General features: G+C 36.2%; 1 protein-coding gene and 1 non-coding gene across 9 annotated transcripts in view; one reads left to right on the top strand and one right to left on the bottom strand.

Annotated features, from left to right (window-relative positions):
- HDAC9 (histone deacetylase 9) overlaps positions 1 to 20,717 on the top strand; it is a 936,353-nt gene that overhangs the window by 184,210 nt on the left and 731,426 nt on the right. The window contains exon 1 of one of the 8 annotated variants that reach the window (XM_059396745.1): positions 14,458 to 14,535. The exons of the other annotated variants lie outside the window; for them this stretch is intronic. Within the exon in view, the coding sequence (XP_059252728.1) occupies positions 14,520 to 14,535 (16 nt within the window). The 5' untranslated portion in view covers positions 14,458 to 14,519. Of the gene's footprint in view, positions 1 to 14,457; positions 14,536 to 20,717 lie in introns of those variants that run through there. 8 annotated transcript variants of the gene reach the window in all.
- Positions 7,302 to 7,408, bottom strand: LOC132016983 (U6 spliceosomal RNA). Its single transcript, XR_009404073.1, has one exon. It is a non-coding gene; the product is annotated as a U6 spliceosomal RNA (small nuclear RNA).

Genomic DNA, 20,717 nt, shown 5'->3' with positions numbered 1-20,717 from the left:
TTCCTCTAACTGTACTTTTAAAATTCTTATGTGGAAACTTAGCAAAACAAAATCCTCATACGTTCTGCAAATACTCTGTTGAATGTCTTGGGTAATGCATTCAGCGTGTATCAAGCTTTTTGATGTTATTTTAACATGTCTTTCTGTAATTGTTTTTTAAGTGTGGCACTTGAGTTTTCAGGACTGTTCTGAGTTGTGATTGATCATTGTACATGCATTTTGAATAGGGACATCTGTCTCTGAAGCGTATTATGTCTCCTGACATGCCATTTCTCAGCTTGACAGAGCACCTCTAGAGGGCATAGGTTTTAATAAGAGAGAATATGTGATTTTTTTTTCCATAGAAAGTGGGTGGTGTTACATTTTATAAAGAAATAATGAATAGTTGGAATGACAGCTTACCCAATTTACTTTTTTTATGAGCCAAATATAAAACCAGAAATAATGCTTATTCATTTAGCCTTTATAATATTCACTTCAAACGTTTTTATAGGAGAATATTTACTAAGTTTGGTCATAGTCCTAGCAGACAGTGACAAAAGTGGCTTCTTTGTCTTTTTCTCCTAAATTTTTCTTTTTGTATCCTTATTATTTTTCTTTTAGACCCTAAATGTCTTCTTGCATTCTATTATATGAGCAAGTTCACATTTTAAAATACTTTGGAAGGTTGTAATTTTTAAAAACATGTTATGGTTTTTTATTACTAATTTTAAATCTGTTTTGATACTATTATTATAGTCATTCAGTAATCATAGCGCAGTTCTAAAAAAAAAAAAAAAAAAAGATACAAGGATGAATGAATGAGTTTTCTGTGGACTCTGCCCTTGAGGAACCCTGACTTGAGTGAGAGAACTAGATAAAAACACCTTCATAATGATAAAATGGGAGCACTCAGGCAGAAGTAGGGATGATGGCCCGTGACATTGAAGAAGCAGGGACGAGCTCTCTTGAATGGGGTGACACTGAGCAAGCTGACAGACAAGATAACTGATCTAAGTCTGAACAAGTGCATTTTTTGGGGCACCTGGATGGCTCAGTGGGTTAAGCCTTTGTCTTAAGCTCAAGTAATGATCTCAGGGTCTTGGAATTGAGCCCCGCATCGGGCTCTCTGCTCAGTGGGGAGCCTGCTTCCCCCTCTCTCTCTGCCTGCCTCTCTGCCTACTTGTGATCTCTGTCAAATAAATAAATAAAATCTTAAAAAAATATTTAAACAAGTACATTTGAAAAAAAGAAGGGAAGGGCAGACAGGTGGAACACCAAGCCTAAGTGGATAGAAGAGGGAAAGGTCTTGGCCAGTTGATGAAAAATGGGGACTTCCTTGTACATGGAGACCAGGTCTGTGCAGGAAATGACCAATAAATCTAGAAAGGTGGAATTTTCATTTATGTATAGTATTTATAGTCCTTTGCTTCCACTTTGCTTTCCTCTGCTATATTGCCTTGCACTACCATCTACTCCAGACATTTCTTAGTCATTGGAGAAGAGTCACAGGTAGTTATATTTCCTACCCCATTTTCTCAGTACCTAACAACTTCTTTCAGTTGTCTTGATTTCCAGAGATGGGACTTAAATTTCAGTTACTGTGTTCAAAAGATTTAATGAAAGGTCCTACCCTTGATCTAACTAAATGATTGGCCAATTTTCTAACCAAAGAAAATGTTCATGGTTTAACAGGTCACCGATTTAAATTTCATTGATGAATTTTTCTCTTTGTTTGGTTAATATTACTGGTTCTTGAGGATACATATTAAAAAAAAGTTTATGATGTGTGCATTTATGGAACTAAAGTTTATGGTTATTTTTTTTTCCCAGTCTGTGTCACTGCACTTGCTTAACCCTACACTTTCAACATCCTCCAATCAGGAAGGAATACCACCTTGAACTTCGATTTTGTAGAAAGCTCCTCCTTTGAATTGTTTTAATTATGACTTAACAGTTTCCCATTTCTGGATATTTTGGTAAAATTTTAGAGCATTTAGAAATCATATGCCGTTCCTTTCAGTTACAAGAAATTATCCTTTTATTTCCATGATCCGTTAAATGGGTATTTTGGTACTTAAAACATGTCAGAAGATTAGCTTCGTGTCTAGAATGTTTGCCCTAAACAGCTTAAAGGCATGTGTTGTTTGTTCACATTTAGCAATGACTTTAAAAAATTGAAAAAAAATCTTTGAATGGACTGCTTTATTAAAATAATGGAAGAACTCAGTAGAGGAAGAACTCCCAGGGAAGAGGTTAAATAATATAAATAGCTCTGCTGAGAGTGCAACAAAGTTCTCTATTGTGCTGTTGCCACAGCAGCACCAATAATTCAAAACAAGGAAATGGAGTCTCATGTTTAATATAATACAGACTTTTCCCTAGAACTTCTGTGGTCTAGGGTTTTTCAGGGATTGGCATGTTTATCTACATATGTCTAAATTTAGATATGCCTTTTATGTAACATGGTAAAAGAGAAGTACTTAAAATTCTATAAGATGCAGGTATTTCTTAAGTATTTTTGTTTGTTTTAAAATTGACTTTAAAATATCAGGAATTTTCCTGGTGAAGTAATGCCCTAGGATATTGTGAATATGTGCATATGAAGAGGGACATAATCTTTTATGCATTTTATATATTCGATTTTAAAAGGTCACTTTGGAAGGTATGAAGAAGGGTTTGGTGTAGCGCAAGAGTGAAAAGTGATTTTTTTTTTCTGTTGAAGCATTTTAATCCTGTAACAAGAGCTACCTCTGCTATAGTAGTGAGTATTCCATTCTGAAAGTCCAATCTGGAAACTCAGAAACATGGATGTAGAAGTTTCCAAGTTTTGAAGTAAACTTTATGCCATTTTAGAGATAAATTTGAAAGATATTGGACTGCTATCTCAGATATGTATAAAATTTAATTCACTGTAAAATAAAGAACAACTTAAACTCTGCCAGAATCATTCTAATAGAGTAAAACCTTATTTATAAAAAACATTCAAATGTAATATACTACATTTTATTAAACTCATGTGACACAACATAGTCCAGATAGAGACTTCCTTTAGAATATAATTTTTCTTGTCCCTGTGTTAGCTATTTTGTCTCACTATCTGCCTACCTGGCTTTCATATTACCAATTTAACCCTTATTCTTACTAAAAAATAGTGCTAAGGCAATTCTGATTGTTATGGGATAAGAATAAATGAAATGATTAGGGAAATTTTTATGTTCTGATCTTCTCTACCCAATGACATCATGATGAAGATGATGCAAAAAATTGGTCAAATGTCTTTCCAGTATGAATGTGTGTTTGCATTTTACCCTTTTAATAAGGACAGATGTTGCCTAGAAGCTAGTTTTCTCAAAGGCTTAATTCACATTCTATGTGTAAATTGGCCAACTACTATTTTTTACACAAAAATTTTATTAAGGGATTATGATTCCATTTCACTTATCTTTTCTGTCTAGTGTCGAAAGGGGAATTCTCAGAGGCTTGAGAAAGTAATTGTGCATTAACCTTAAAAATGATCAAAAAGTTAAAAAGGAAGGAAAAGGAAAATATTCATCCATTCAGCAAATACTTGCTAAGGAAGTACCTCTGTTGCATTTCTAGGCATTGGAGAAAAAGTATTAAAAATGTTGGGATAGCCTCATGAAATATACTTAAATCCTTAAAGAGGATTTCGTGATAATGTACTGAGATTTTTTAGTATTGTTATGACTCATTGCATTCATTCACTCATTCAGGCAATGCTTGCCTCATGAGAACATCAAAATTTTTATTATGTAACCTAATCTCCCTTTCTTCATCCAATTTTTTTTCCAGTTTCTCAAAAGGAATAAAATTTTAAACATTAAAAGGTCTTCACTGTCATTGGAAAACAGAGTCAGGTTTATCCATTCTAGGATAATTCTTTCTTTTATTTTACCATTCCCATTCCAACCTCGATGCTTTATTTTTAGTGTGCCTGAGGAAGACCAAGTGTGAGATTGAAGAGCAGAGCTCTGTCTGTGAGATTGAAACAGAGTCACAGTCATCTCTGTATCCTGGAGGATAATAAGCTTTCTGTACGATGGCCATGTTGTACATGGTAGTAGTGAGCATCATAATTATTCATTGGCTTCTATCCACAGATTGTTCTCTAGAGGAGGGAAATACTGCATGAGCTTTGTGGCCAGTTTTCCTGTTCAGACTCAGTATGCTTGGTGGAACATGTTTTTATAGGTACTCTGTGTAGAAAGAGAAAGGCTGACAAAGGTTTCCATGACTTTCAGTCTTCGAATGATGAAAACTGAGGACCTGGTGGAGGATTTCAGGAAACCACTTACTTAATTGACTCTCTTTTCAAGGAAAATGTATTTCAAAGGATAATGGCCTGAGATTTGACTCCAAAGCTTCAATGTAGATCAGAAATTCTTCAGGCTGAACTATATAGCTAATGCTCAATTACCTTAGCTTCTATTGAACCATATTCTAAACACCTTCTTTTGTAACCATCACCTTGTGCCGAAGTCTATATTTTTAGCCTTTAAGCAGAGCTCAAGCACTGTATTTAGACATCTGACTTGAAGACAAAAATTGCTCAGTGAGCAGAACAAATGTTCAGAAAATAACATTTCAAGGTTAGAGTTAGTGTCCTGAATAAAATTCCTTTTCTTCTTTTCCTCCCTACTGAATATAACATAAATAATGTACCCTGACTGGCTTTCAAGACTAAAAAAATCAGAGAATAGGAGTGAACTTGAAGAAGAAAGAGGGAGTAATTAAAAATTGAAGGGGCTTTTGTTGAACTATTGTTTGCCTGAAACTAAGTATACATTTTATTCCTGATTCAATAGGATTATGGATCTTAAAAGGATTTAAAAAACCGTAAGGTAAAGCTTGTAGAAAAAGTGCCCGAATGAGCCTACAGCCACCTTAAAAAAATATTGAAAGAACACACACACACACACACACACACACAGTCATTATCATATCCTTCTCAGAGTAGAGAAGAGAAAACTATATAAATATTATTTATGCTTACTTGTAGTATTGTGGTTAATCAATTTTTGACCATTTACAATGTGCTGGCCCTTTCTGTAATTGACCTTGCTTAATATTCATAACAATTCTGTGAAATAGGCATTATTAGCCCCATTTTATAAATAAGAAAATAAAGGCCAGAGCATTTAATAACATTTCTAAGACATCGAGTTAGTGGTAGCATATTATGGATATTTCTTAGGAAAATCCTAAAATGGTCCCTGAGACTCCCTAGTCTTGAGAAATAAAAACAGTTTAATTCTTAGGGGAATAGACAGGAGTGAAACAACACAATTATTATTGTTAAACAAGACATGGCAAGGTCCCCGGACCATTTCCAGAAAGGGAAGTCACATATTTGCACTGGGAGAAAGTGATTATCACTTGGTGGAAATTACTTTAAAGGAATGCAGGCCATTTGGCTTGTGTATGACTCGGTGAGGGACTTGTCCCTTTGTATCCCAGGAAGTAAAGGATATTGTAATTGCATTTCACAATGGGCCGGTAAGAAATGGGTCTGGGCACTACTTCCTTTTTGCTGCCTGGTACAGGGTATAATCTTAACTTAGTACAACACAGTCTCTGTGTAAACAGCTAGAACCCAGGACTGTTTTAAAGATCTAAGTTTCTCAACCTTGGAATAAGGTCCCGAAAGAAATGTTGGAAAATCTAGGTGGTTTTTAGGCACTGTATTTAGAAACAAATAAAGAACATGTGGAACTCTTTGACCCTTTTCTGATCCTCAATGTTCTAATAGTCAAAGTACACTTTAACCCAGCAGAGGGAGGCATTCCATAGTAGGGCATAGTAATAACGTAAGGAGAGAGAGTAAATCAAAGGTGAGTAAAAGATTTATTTTTAAACTTGGTGGAACATGAAGTTTATGCCACAGAAAGTGTAACAGCCGGCTATTTTTTGTTGAACTGATTATCTGTTCCTCTTTGCAGAATGGGTTGCATTGTACAGTACACATGGCTCAAATGGCATCTTAATTAGTTCATTTAAAATTCTAAAGGTTAGCATTGCATTTTTATGCTGAGTGTTGTGTTGTTCTAAAACAGAGAATTTTAAGTACTAAAATTTAATTCCATTTAGTGACTGAGTCATTGACTCTTTAAGACCTCTTGGAAGTTAACACCATTATTTACAGGTCAGCCTGGGGAAATTCAGTGATTTGCTCAAAGGGAAGTAGTAGTAAAGGGCAGAGTCAACCATCTAAGACTTTGGATTTTCGACAAGTATGAAAAACAGACAAAGTGATGCCATACTTCAGTTTCTATGTCTGTGGAGTATTCTGCCCACCCCACTACCCTAGGCAAATGAGAGGTAGAAAAAACACTCCTGTGGGAGTTGGACACATGTCTGGTCAAACCTCATCTCATGTCATCAACTATACCACTTGGCCAATTTAACCAGCCTTCATTTTCTTAAGTACCACTATGGTGTTTTGTGTGTGAATAGAAAGAAGTATGGGAGGTTACCACATCAACAATGGTTATTTTTGTTGTACAGATGATGAGGCAGTTTTTACTTCTGTCCTCATATATTTCTTCTGTTATTTGATTTGACAATATATGACTTGTATATTAGTTAAAATCTTCCCTTTAAATTAAAAAAAATGTGAATTTTCTTTATTATTTACAAATTATATGTAAGATCTGCTAATTTTTTTTACTTTTAAAAAAAATTTTTAAAATTTATTTTCAGCATAACAGTATTCATTGTTTTTGTACCACACCCAGTGCTCCATGCAATCCGTGCCCTCTGTAATACCCACCACCTGGTACCCCGACCTCCCACCCCCTGCCCCTTCAAAACCCTCAGATTGTTTTTCAGAGTCCATAGTCTCTCATGGTTCACCTCCCCTTTCAATTTCCCCCAACTCCCTTCTCCTCTCTAACTCCCCTTGTCCTCCATGCTATTTGTTATGCTCCACAAGTAATTGAAACCATATGATAATTGACTATCTCTGCTTGACTTATTTCACTCAACATAATCTCTTTCAGTCCTGTCAAAAGTTGGGTATTCGTCTTTTCTTTTCTTTGTTTTTTTTAAATAGTATTTTATTTATTTATTTGACAGAGATCACAAGTAGGCAGAGAGGCAGAGAGAAAGGAGGAAGCAGGCTCCCCGCGGAGCAGAGAGCCCAATGTGGGGTTCCATCCCAGGACCCTGGGATCATGACCTGAGCCGAAGGCAGAGGCTTAACCCACCGAGCCACCCAGGCGCCCCGGTATTCGTCTTTTCTGATGGAGGCATAATACTCCATAGTGTATATGGACCACATCTTCCTTATCCATTCATCCAAAAATATGGAACGCTTCACGAATTTGCGTGTCATCCTTGCGCAGGGGCCATGCTAATCTTCTCTGTATCGTTCCAATTTTAGTATATGTGCTGCCGAAGGGAGCACAGATCTGCTAATTTAAACTTTTTTTTTTTATCCCCATTAAACACTGGACAAATGATGGCTACATGAAGCATGAGACTCTGGGACCATTTCTGTGTCATTTGTTTCGATTTTTGGCTCAGAAGACATCATCTCAATTATATATTCAGTTGTGTGTTATTTTTTGTTTTTGTTTTTGATTTTTTTTTGCCAGTTCTTGCTTATTTCATCTTCTATTATAGTAACTGCAGAGAACAAAAGCATGTTTTGTTCTCATTCAGAATCTAATTTATTTCATAATCTTCAAAAATTTGGTTTTTTAAGTTGTCTGTAATTTTAAGATTACTACAGGTGAACTATCTGGAGTCTAAAAAAAAAAATCTTTTTATATTCTAGACATTGATTTTGTAGTCAAAATTATCTGTAGTTAGTTCTGGTCTTCCATTTACCAAATACGAGACTTTGGTCAGTTTACCAGGCTTTGGGAAAATTAGTCTCCTCATCTGTGAAATAGATGGAAGAAAACTTAACCCTCAAGATTACTGAGATCATTAAATGAGTTAAAATTTTCAAGTGTTTGGTATTATGGAGACTAGATGAAGATGGATTCCTTTCTCATTCACTTGATTTAAATTCAACATTCACTATTACTATTATCCCAGGTAAAAATTTGCTTATTCCTTTTGCAATAAATTGGGTGTAGATTTTAGCAGTCTGTTTTTAAGAGTAATTGAATTGTGTGGAGTAGCTAAGATGACCAGCTGAGACATTAACATAACATAACACATTGACATAAAGTTGATTTCACCCTAAATTGTCTGAGTTGCCAGGCAAGCTTCACTTTATCAAGGAATAAAATGAGAAATCCACAAAGCCAAAGTAACAATAAAAAATACTTTTGAAGCCAAAAGACCAAGTAAAGGCTGCTGTGATAATGGAGAAGATTCTGATATTCATGAAAAGTACTGCACAATTTTTTGATGTCTTCAGACTTATGAAATATTTTTTCCTGATGCTCAAAGTAGAAAAGTTGGCCAAAAAGAAAAGGTAAAAAGAATATAAAATTTATCTGTAATTATACCATCCAGAGAGAATTATTCTTCACATACTGGGCTTTTAGTCTTTTTCTCTTGAATATGTGGATACATTTTATGTATAAGGTGGAAGGCTGTGAATGGAGTATGTTTGTGTTCCAAGATAGTACTACACCTTTTTGTATCCTTTTTACCTAACATTGTATTATAAATTTTTAGCATCATTAAATATTTTCAATATCTTAATTTGTCGAAGTTGTATTATAATCTGTCATATAATTATACCCTAATTTCTTTTATTATTCTCCTTATATTGGGCATATAGAGATAATTTGTGTCCAACAACATTTTAAAATAACAGTGTAATGGAAGTTCATTTACATAAATCATCATTTCACATCTTTTTTTCCCCCTTAGAAATGATTCTTAGAGTCACTCCCAAAAAGCATGAACTTTTAAAAAGATTCTTGATATACTGTGACAATTTTTTCCTCCAGGGAGGGTTTACCAATTTACATTCCTATCAGTAGTATAGAGAATACTCTTCACCTCATATGCTTATCATCATCTTATATTAGCCTCAACTGAAAGTAAAAATGTTAATCTTTCACAATCTGCATTTATTTGATTATTCGTGAAGCTGAATACTGTGTGTCCTATTTACTGAGGAATACACACACACACACACACACACACACACACACACACACACACAAACACACACCCCCTCCCAGCAAGTATTTAATATATTGTATTCAATGGCAGTTTTAAAAATTTTATTTCAATATATGTCAGTAAGCAAGATCTTGTCTAAAAATAATCACCTTAGCAGCAAATTTAGTCAAATGCTTAAAGCATTTTTAAAGAGACTACATCTGGCATGCTTTCCTCAGAAAGACATGCTGCATGATACTATTCTTATGAGATTTTCATATCACCTTTTATGCTGGGCAAGTGGTAACTGTTGCATTTACCCTGGATTCCCCAACAGTGTTAAACTAGAAAACTTTCAAACCTGCAAACATCTGCTTTTGTCATCAAAATTAAAATACATAACTGAAAGGAAAGTTCTAGTTCACAAACTGTATAATCTTCTGATTCTGCAGAATGGAAATGAATAAACTTGAAAACATATTTAAAGACTGAAGCTCTAGTCAGCATATAGCTGAACACTGGAGAAAGGGTGAATTTCCTTTCAAAGTAAGCACTGGCATGACTCTACTCTCTAACAAGAAAAAGTAACATTTCCAAAAATTGGATCATCATTTCCACACAGATTTCTATGATTCTAAAAGTTCTTTTCTATACAGCTTGGTGGTACATTTTTATAAATTCCCCCCAAACCAGTAGTGATTGCATAATTTTGAGTGTGTATACCTGAGCATTTTAAATGGTCTTACTATGTATGATTTTTCAAGATCTTAGCTTATTCTTCAAGGATGTCATGTTTGGTCCCTAAGAGGACCAGATTTGAAATGTTTCTAATTTGGGAGAAAATAAGCTTTTACTTGAGGAAAAAATAAGGTCTAAGTCTTCAACAGATTGAAGGATAAACTGGCTTATAAAGAAGAGGGTTTTTTTTTTTTTTAAGATTTTATTTATTTATTCCAGAGAGAGAGAGAGACAGAGTGAGTAAGGGGAGGAGCAGAGGGAGAGAGACAAGGAGACTCTGTGCTGAGTGGGGAACCTGACTTGCGGATCAGTCTTAGGACCCTGAGATCATGACCTGAGCTGAAACCAAGAATCAGACTGTTAACTGACTGAGCCATACAGTTGCCCCAGAAGAGGGTATTTCTTAAGCCTTAGAAGAAGTTAATAAAATAATTTTATTGAATTCAAACATGACTTAGCTTCTAATATTAATTTTATAAATAGGAAAAAGATAGAAATTAAGGAGTCAATCCCATTTACAATTGCACCCAAAACCATAAGATACCTAGGAATAAACCTAACCAAAGAGGCACAGAATCTATACTCAGAAAATTATAAAGTACTCATGAAAGAAATTGAGGAAGACACAAAGAAATGGAAAAATGTTCCATGCTCCTGGATTGGAAGAATAAATATTGTGAAAATGTCTCTGCTACCTAAAGCAATCTACACATTTAATGCAATTCCTATCAAAGTACCATCCATCTTTTTCAAAGAAATGGAACAAATAATTCTAAAATTTATATGGAACCAGAAAAGACCTCGAATAGCCAAAGGGATATTGAAAAAGAAAGCCAACGTTGGTGGCATCACAATTCCGGACTTCAAGCTCTATTACAAAGCACCTTCATTTTAAAGGTTAACTTCTAAAATTATTATTATTTAGCTTATAGGGAAATTTATTTATTTATTTTTTACTTTTTTAAAGCCCCAGATCTTTTTTAATCAACAGTTATTTGAGTGTTTTCGTTGTCACACATTCAGTCTTAGATCCTGGCTTGTGTGGCCTCCAGCTATCTAATAAACGAGATAAAATAATGTCTGATTATCTGGAGCACAAGGTAATAAATCCTTTTATTTGGGCACATCCTTCTTCTGATTTGCAGGCAGCTTAATTTTTATATCTGGTCTTTAACCAGCGCTTGACGTGGAGCTTAATTTAGTATTTGAGAGGAATTTTATTTGTTTGTATATTTTAACTGTGGACCTTTCTGATTGTGTTCAAAGAAATTTTCATAGCTACTGTCCTCTAATGTTTTAAAACTAAGTATACTTTTGGTTGCTTATTACTTATTATAAAACCTTATGTGTTCATAAGGTTCTCAGTAGAGAATTCCTGTTTACATGTTAGCAGATACTCCAGAGTCAGTCCTATATAAGCCATGTATAATTGTTTTTACAAAATGAGATCAAAGGGCTTGGTCACCTGCTTGTTACACTAAATATCATATCTTTGACATTCTGTATTTTATAAATGTTGCTATTTTTCTAATTGACCAAGTAGTTAATGTTAGAGATCATGTTAGCCTGTAGAAAATTTGTATATGATCCTTAGAGTGTTACGAATCTTTTGAAATGAAATTTCACCTAGAAATCTAGATGTCCAGGGGCACCTGGGTGGCTTAGTCAGTTCAGCATCCACTTCTGGGTCAGTTGGTGGTCTCAGGGTCCTGGAATCGAACCCTGCTCGGGCTCCCTGCGCCGCTGGGACTCTGCTTCTCACTCTCCTTTCTGCCGCTCGCCCTGCTTGTGCTCTCTCTCTGTCTCTGTGTCAAATAAATAAATAAATAACACCTAAAAAAGAAAAAAAAGGAAATCTGGATGTCTACTTTCTCTTGAAAGATGGAAGGCTCTGTACTACTCTTAATCTCTGGGTCACAGTGGATAGAAGCTGATGGTAGCCCACATTACCTAACTTGTGGTCTTTATTTAATGTTTCCTTCACTTCCTGATGTTCCTGCCTGACTTCTGAAGCAGGTGAGTTTGCCAAGGATAGTGGACTTGCTAGGGTGGTAGTTTTTAAGGAGGTTGCCCTGGTCTCTAAGGCAAGGGACAGAAAATAATGGGAATGTTTTCTAGATGCCACAATGTTCAAAGGGTGCTTCTAGTATTTAGTAGGGCTAGTCTCATGGATGTAAGGGTTTGGTAATGTTAGGGACATTGCTACACGTGGAAAAAATTTTGTGTTATGCATTTCAGTTATTTCTTTGGATCGTGGGTGAAACACCTGTTTACAATTATTTGAGCCTAAAAACCAAAAATAGGCTGCACATATAAAAACTGTTTTATTCCATTTTGGTATACATTGATTTTCTAGGACTACAACTATTATATAATTTCACATTTTATTATTAGAGGCTCTATGATGAATTGTTCGCCATTTGGAAAATCATGTCACTGACAACAACATGGCTAATGGTATTTTCACCAACATACACAGCTCTAACTGTATGTATTTGTAGTTCCCTTGTTCAGTATTGAAAAAAGGAAAGTTCATGCTCCTTTGAAATCTTTTATGAATAAGGAATAGTTCTCAGCTCCTACAAAGAATAGTAATCATTTTTCATGTTTTCTCTATGTCTGTGGTCTGCGATTTGCCTTAGCATGTTATCTGGATTTCAGTTAATCTTATTTTTCCTTTTACTTAATGTGCTAATAAGTCTGGTTCATTGCTTCTTGTCTTAACACTGGATTTTATTCTCATGCTCACTCAACTGTCCAGTCTTTCACTTGCCTACTTTTCTTGTAAGACTACTTCTTATTACATCTCTTCATCTGGATTTACTCACAGGGTAGTAGGGCAAACATTGGAGGACTTCTGAGACGTGTAAAGATTCTTGTGTCAGAGCTCTTTATTGATTTTGAAAAATATGCTGAATAGAGGTTGGATTTAGAATCTATGAGTTTCATTTTAGGTTAGCAAAAGAGCATTGCAAAATACTTGTTTTAAATGGGAGGGGCTTTGTGCTTGATGAGTTTAGTGCTCTGGGTAGGCATCAGGATATATCTAAGTCCTGAGGAGGCTTACAGTCTTCTAGAAAGATACTACATAGAAATACTCTATCATTAGACTGAGAGGATGATGAAATATGCCCTAGGATTTCAGAGGGAGGCAGGTTGGTATGTTTGAATGGAGAAAGGCTTCTGGAAGAGGCTGAAGAATTTCACCTCAATATAGAAGCCTGGGGAGGCTCTTTTTTGAGAAAGAGAGTTAATTCTCTTTTGCTCAAGAGTTCTGTGTCTTTTCCTCTTCCTTCGTTGAAGATGCAGAAGCTACACATTTAACTGAGAGAGTCATGGATGTGAAATGTTGATTTTAGGTATTTTCTCCTCCTCTTAAACTCAGATACAAAGATATGACCTTGAGGGCCTAAACTATGCAATTGTTCCTCTTCAAGGAACTTGTAGCTGGCATCTCAGAACAAGGCATGACTAGTATTTCACTTCAGTCTAGTACATTTTCTTAGCTCTAATTAGAAAACAAACTTATGGAGATGGAAAATAAATTCAATAGCTCTCCAAAGTTTTTCCTTTCCTTGTTTGATTAGGTGAGTAGGGGGAATACTAAGAAAGGAGAAATGACTGCAATGAATTGCTAGCTTCCTTAGCTTCCCTTAGTTTACCAAATTTCACTCTTCTTGCATCTTTTATCACCATCACCACATGTGATTATATAAAACTTCTAGAAGTTCTCTGAAGAGACTCATTTTCAGTTACTCAGCCAATCAAAGGCAAGGGTTAGTGAACTTCAATAATGTTTTGATTTGGGGAAAATCTTTTTCCTGATACAGTGGGACATACACTTCCAAGTGAGTACTCCAGATTTAATTCAAATGCCACACATTGAAATAGCTCAGAAAATTATGTGTTACAAAGCTCTGGGGAAACAGTGTTTTGTATATTGCAATCTCTTGGATTATACAAAATCCAATTCTGAATTGGATCAGAATTATTTTATTTCATTAAAATCTGTCTTTAGGTGCTGTATTTTCTTTTCATTTACTACAGGTATTTACGACCTAGAAAACAGGTCGGAGTATTTCTTCAGAAGACATTTATTTAATTTTCCCTCGTCCAGAGGCACATGTCTGCTACTTGGTCCTGTTTTAATTGCTAATGTCTAAGCCAGGGCCCCAGGTTGTGGAAGTTTCTATATCTGGTAAACTGGCTTTACTCCAGGACAGAACATTTATCAACAAATGAAACACCAGTGACTTCCCACACGTCCTGTGATTGCATTAAAAAATCCTTTCCCTTCCCGCCCAGCTGAGAGTATGCTTGGAGAGTATGGAGCTGACAGACATTCTGTCTCTTCCTCCTCCTCACTTTGTAAAATCACTGGTTTCTGTAGTCTGTTAGGCTTCTTATTAATAGTAATAAAATGTTCATTCATTAACTGTCTCATGCCTACGAACTAGATATTGTCACTCTCTTTCCCCTCAAGTTAGACTGTTTTTATAAAGTCGTGCTGTAGCACAGAAGTGAGCTGGAAAACTGATTTTGAGTCTGTAGCATCAGGTACTATTTAACCAGTGGGAGGGACTGATAAAATTAGCAAGTTGACTAACCACTTCCCTTCCTTGTGGCTCTTTAATATTATAACGGATACAGAAAAGTTCAGAAGGACTGGGCTAGTTTTCGAAACCACAGCACACTTTGGCAAAGAGGGAATGTACAGCAGAACGGGTAAGTTTCTTCCTTTTAATCTTTTAGAAGAACTGTAAAAACGATAAAGGGTAGAAGTTTTTAAGTTTGATCATGCAAATCATCTTTAGTAGTGTGTAGGCTGTGGAAAGATAAACCTGCTACGAGAAGGGGGAAGCAGAAGGTTTTCCGATCAGCAGCAGTAGCTCCAGGAACAGCAAACATGAGTGGGCAGAAGATTCAACTCCTACAATATCTTCATTGCCCCACATAGGTCACAGTCAAACTCGGGGGGCAGTGTTCTTGTACTAGTATAATTTTTGAAAGATAAGTTCCTGCACTCTTAGTTCTTGCAATCCAGACTTTGTAACTGTCATTAGAGTCATTGAGTTAGCGAACCCAGATGTCCCTCTGGGTTCTGAAACAGCTTAAGGTCTTTAGTTATCTAGCCTGTGGTTTAAATTTGCATTGCTTTTAACTTTCTATTATGGAAAATCTCAAATACAAGCAGAAGTAGAGTGCACAGTGCCTAGATTGCCCATGCTCTGTCACACAGCTTCAGGAGTTAGGGACTCGGAGTCCACGTTTCATGCACACCTCTGTGGCATGCTCCCCACTTTAGTCCTGTAGCATTGCAATATTTTAAATATGCCAATTCTGAACGTTAAATGAAAGAGGCCAAGAATCGCCTCAAGGTTCCTATCCATTCAGTAGTATAAGTTTTAGAGAAATGTCATTGCAGAAAGCTGAATTTTGAGTCAACAAAAGCAAGATCAACTTTCTAGTTGTTTGGCCAATGGGAGTGGGAATAGAGGAGAGTAGTAAAGATTGTGGACTCTGGGGCTAGACTATTTGGGGTCAAATTTTGGTTCCATGCAATCCATTGTTTTTGAGGAAGCTTCCTGATCCTTTTCTACCTTGGTTTCTCACCTGAAAAAATGAAGATAAATGGAAGTATTGATTTTTTTGAGGCTCGGGGACAATGAGACCCTTTGTACGTGTAAAGACTTGGCAAGGTGCTGAGAACAGAGAGTGCTCACTCTGTTAGCTCCACAGCTGTTTGCTGAAGTGATTAGAGTGATAGAAGGGATGGGCTCTGTTTAGACAGAAAGCTAAACATGTGTCTGAGCATACTTGTTTGTTTTCTGACATTGTTTTCTTTTGATTATTTGATGATGTGACACTGGGAAAAGTGTCCATGGAGACATCTTACTTGTTCTTGGGCTCCTTGCCCTTACTCACCAAATTAATTCTCTCTGAGAGAGAATTAAGAGTAACAGAGCTTGTCTCTTCCATTCTCTTTCTCTGAGGAAGAGGGAACAGAAATGTGTCTCTGCTCACGAGCAAGGAGAAGTCAAGTTGAGGGGGGAGTCCTGGGCTTCTCTCATCCCTGAGAAGGGATGTATTGTCAGTGGATGTATGCAATGCTGCTAGGCCTGGGAGGCTGCCTCACATCTGAACTCTTGTCCTTTCTCTCAGAGACAGACTCTGTAGGCCTACTCAGGCCTTCCAGGGCTGCAAGCTGCCTAGATACTTTTCTCATTAGTAATGAGGATGGTAAAATTCTGAAGATGGCCACAAGTGGGGAAGTGAGGACCTTCCCCTACTCTGTGGAAATTCTTACTCTGTGTCATTAATATAAGTACTAATGACTGCTACTGACTGAGCGTTTACTGTGTACCTGGCATGGCACTGGGTGGTTTTCTCATTTAATACCCCTAGTATTCCTGCATGAAATTTAGTGTTACTATGTTCATTTTATAGATGATGAAACAGAGGCACAGAGAGATGAAGCAGCTTGCCTTTGATTACCCAGCTATAGGAGACAACCAAGATTTTGTTTCAGATCTGTCTGACTTAATCACTTGTTAGAGCATTTGTCCCTAAGAAATCAGTTTGTTCATACATATGCAGTCAAAATGCATCCACGATGTTGCTCTTAGACTTCCCAAGGTGAAAGTCATCACTGTTTCTCTAAACCAAAATGGAGGGAAAAGCTTTTGTCTAGCAATAGATTTCCCACAGTGAATGTTCATAATGCCTAATTATAAGCTGGAAATTTGTCAGAAATCTTGACAAATAAAGAGGCTGGTGGGGTGGGGGTGGAGTTACTGCTGTAAGGAAGTAAATATTGAACTGAGAGAGGGAAAAAAAGAAATGCTCTTTTAGTAAATTAACCATGCCTCAGTGGTGGATTTAATTTTTAAGGCCATTTGTCTCTCTTGAGTTTTTGTAAACGATGGGTGAAATTCATCTGCGTCAATTTTTAAGAACATGCAGCCATGTTGTAAAACAAATGATAAACACTGATGCACTGCCGAAATAAAAATTGGCTGACTCTTCTGGGAGGTTCTGAAGAGAACTGGGTCATACACTGTCAGACATTTTCAAAACCTGGGATTGACTTTCAGTGCTTTTTCTTTTAGATTACTGGTAAAACTGTAAAAATAGAACCAAATGTGTGAATGAAAGAAGAGGTTAATTTCACAACTTTGGAGAATTTTTTTTTTTTTCCTCCTCCAGGGGAGTAATGGTGTTTTAAAAAATTTTCCTTTCCTGAAAGGGATGCTGTCTGGAATTTCCAGCTAAAAATGAGAATATCACATATAAAATAATTGACTTCTCTTATCAGGCAATCGGGGTGCATTCAGCAATCTTTCATCTTTATTTTTCCTTCATTGGCTACAGAACTTTTGTCATCTTGATAGAATCAGCCAAGCTTTACTTATAAAAACATTGGAAGAGATTTGAAATCCTGCTATCTTTTTGCAGAGAAAGTAGGGGATGAATGGAGCTGCGACTGCTCCAGGGAGGGAGTAAAGTTGGAAAAGATCATAGTTACAAAGCATCCTTGGATTCTTAAATTTTTGAGAAAGCAAAGAGGCTAGTTAGTACTGGTGACAACAAACCATTTTTTTGCAGAACTGTTCCATTACCTGTGTTTTCTCTAATGTCTTTATCTCATAAGAACACATAGCTGATTAACTTGTAAAGGATTCACAGTTGGAAATGTCTGTATCTCTGTATGGTTAGAGACAGAGGCAGAACAGCCATTAGACTTGTCATGGTCACCTTCTTTAGGTACTAATGTAATTTCTGATGGCTTTGGTCACCCCCGCCAGTGATAGGACACCAGTGCCCTCATGCTTCTGAATGGACTTTTTCTGTCCTCATCTTTAATATTTGTCACTTCTTTGATGTCACTGCTGTTTTGGGGGTTAGATGTTTTATTAAAAGTCTTGAATAAAAAAGGCATTTGTTTTTCCTTGACATGAGTCCTGTGTGTCCGTCTGTCTGTCTCTCTTTTGTTCTTTAGACTCTTTCATCACAAATTTTGAGTATCACCTGCCCTGGAGATTTAGAGATTAATAATCACAGCTTCTACCCTCAGGAAGCTTACAGACAGTGGGGGAGCAAAACTGCAGGAAGTGAATGAAGCTCTAGTTCATAGAATATATCCTGTCTTCATCAGACTGACAACATTGGGAAGGGGAGTGTGTGTGTTAATAAGAGATCAGAGAGCCATGGCCCAATTTCTCTCGCTTTGTGATTTGGAGTATCTTACTAACCTTCCTAAGCCTCAGTTTCTTTACCTGTAAAATGATATCAAACTCATAAGGGCTTTCTATGAATTGTATGACACATGTTAAAAATTTATATAGCATTCAGTGTATAGTTTGAGGGATCAGGGAAAGTCTCTACCAAAAGGTGGCTCACTTTAAGATGAATCTGAATGACATAGAATGATCTTTCCAAGTCACAGGGAAGACTTTCTAAGTCACAAGACTTTCTCTTGTGACTTTCTAAGTCAGAAGAAAGACTTTCTAAGTCGCATGTGCCAAGTGGTAAGGAGTTTAACTTCTCTGAGGAAGAGAGTAAAGGCCATCATGGTTGAAATGTTTAAAAACGGGAGAGTTGCTTAGAGGTGTAAGTAACAGAATCAAGATCGTGCTGAGCCTATTAGGTCATGGAGGGGAAGTTGCATATTGTTACAATTGTAATCAGAAATGATTGAAAGCTGACCCTGGAAGGATCTGAATACTACTTTTAAATTAGTTAAAAAGTAGAGAATAGGATCTCACAAAGCAAAAGACATAGAAACAGGTTAGAAAACTCTTAGTAGCTTGAAATAAGTAGTGCCAGTGGGGAAGGAGGACAGTGGACAGAACTGAGAAATCCAGTATAAGACTTAGGATTTGATAAATAATTTGATGTGAAAATAAGGGTGAGGAAAATGTTAATTCTGATCCTATGGCATGAACAGCTGGATCTAGGGAAGGTCACGTATGAGGATGGTGCAAAGTGAACGGTGAGCAGACTTGGACATTTCAATTGAAATGCTCTTGGAACGTTGAAGGGAGTACATCAGGGAAGCCACTGATGGCACACAGATAGATGGTATTTGAAGATCTGGAAATAGATACGATCTCCCCAGGAGATCGTGAAGTGAGAACAGCTGAGGAGGGCTCCGAACCCAACCATGGGAAACAACATGATTTAGAAGGCAGGTAGCGGAGAATTGGTGAGTGAAGGGGATGGATGGTTAGCTGTCAGAGAAAATGGAATACAGAAAAGATAGACTATTTAGGAGAAATGAAGGGTTACTCATGTCTAATGCTAATTAAAGAGCTAATAAATTACTAAAAAAATGTCATGGGATTTAGTAATGTGGAGCTTATTGGCACACAATAGACAGAAAATTTAATTTCTTTAAAATGTTATTGCATTTTGACATATTGCATTTTGACATATTGACAATCAGTTTTGTTATTGACTAACTTAGTATATCAGTGAAGACTGGAGTCATATTATTTTCAGTGGCAGTATATTTATAAATTTCCTTATTTTATTTTCATGTAGCTGTATAGTACTCAAGGAAATAATAATTACCTTATTCATGTTGGTCTAAATTAATTTCCCTTAATGTGTAAATTACTTGAACTTAGCACTTTTTTCCTATTTGTATTTCCACTCTCCAGGCTGCTGGGTGCTGTTGCTAAGGGCACCTCTCTCTAGAGTGTGTCATTCACCAAGGGCAGTGGTTTTCAACCAGGGGGCAGTTGTATTATTTGGGAATATTTGGCAATGGCTGGAAACCTTGTGAAGATCACAACTGGGGACTACTGTGCTATTGGCTTCTAGTGGGAAGAGGCCAGGGATGCTGTTAAACATCCAACAATACCCAGGACAACCTCATACAACAAGGAATTATTTGGCCCAAAATGTCAATAGTGCTGAGGTTGGGAAACAACATGGACGATGATGCAGCCCCATGTAGCACCTCCATGAGGCACTGGCAGTAGTAGTTCTTGACAAGAGATTTTCTGTAAGAGAGTGGGGATCTCTTTGTTCATTATCTGTGTTTTCAGTAAGTTGGGGAGCAAGTAATTTTTGAAATTTGCTGTCATTGTGAGATTTGGTAGAAAGAAGTGGATAAATAAAAATAAAGTACATTTGTATGAACTGCCTCTGTAGAATTAATTTTCAATATAGAATTTATCTACATGGTTAGAAATATAGGGCAGTGCTCCACCCAATGGATGTCAGACTTTTTACATCAGAGCTGGAACCTTTTAAGTAAAGTTCCTATGCTGGTGTATTTTAGGGAAGTTTTGGAATTAAAAAATAATTTTAAAATTTATTAGATTCATTTTTTTAAAAAGCACTTTTTAAAAAAAAGATAAAGTTACTTTTTTTACTCTTTAAAAAGAGTAAAAAATTTTTATTTTCACTTTATTATAAAATAATCTAAAATTATGTGTATGTATAAATATAATGAAATACTAGGTACATATAACCAACTTAGGTAACTAATATAACCACTATCAGTGCTGTCTCCTCTGTAACTCCCCACCCCGGAAGAGTAAACACAATTCTGAATTTTTGTTTATTGTTCTTTAATTTGTGTTTAAGTTTTACTACATACATACGTATAGGTAAAGAAGATCTAAAATTAGAGCTTTTCATATGCCTGTGTATATGAAATTAGACCATTATCTTATACCATACACAAAAATGAACTCAAATGGATTAAAGACTTAAGTCTAAGAAGTTAAATTATAAAATTCCCAGGGGGGGGTGGAATACAGAAGCAAACATTACTCTTGGCAATGATTTCTTGTATATGACACCAAAAGCACAAACAGCAAAAGCAAAAGTAAACAGGTTCTGCATAGCAAAGGAAACCATCAACAGAACGAAAATGCAGTTTACAGAATGGAAGA

This window comes from Mustela nigripes, chromosome 4 (genome assembly GCF_022355385.1).
Source record: "Mustela nigripes isolate SB6536 chromosome 4, MUSNIG.SB6536, whole genome shotgun sequence".
NCBI lineage: Eukaryota > Metazoa > Chordata > Mammalia > Carnivora > Mustelidae > Mustela > Mustela nigripes.
The sequence above is the reverse complement of the archived record's forward strand: the minus strand, read 5'-3'. Positions and strand labels throughout refer to the sequence as shown.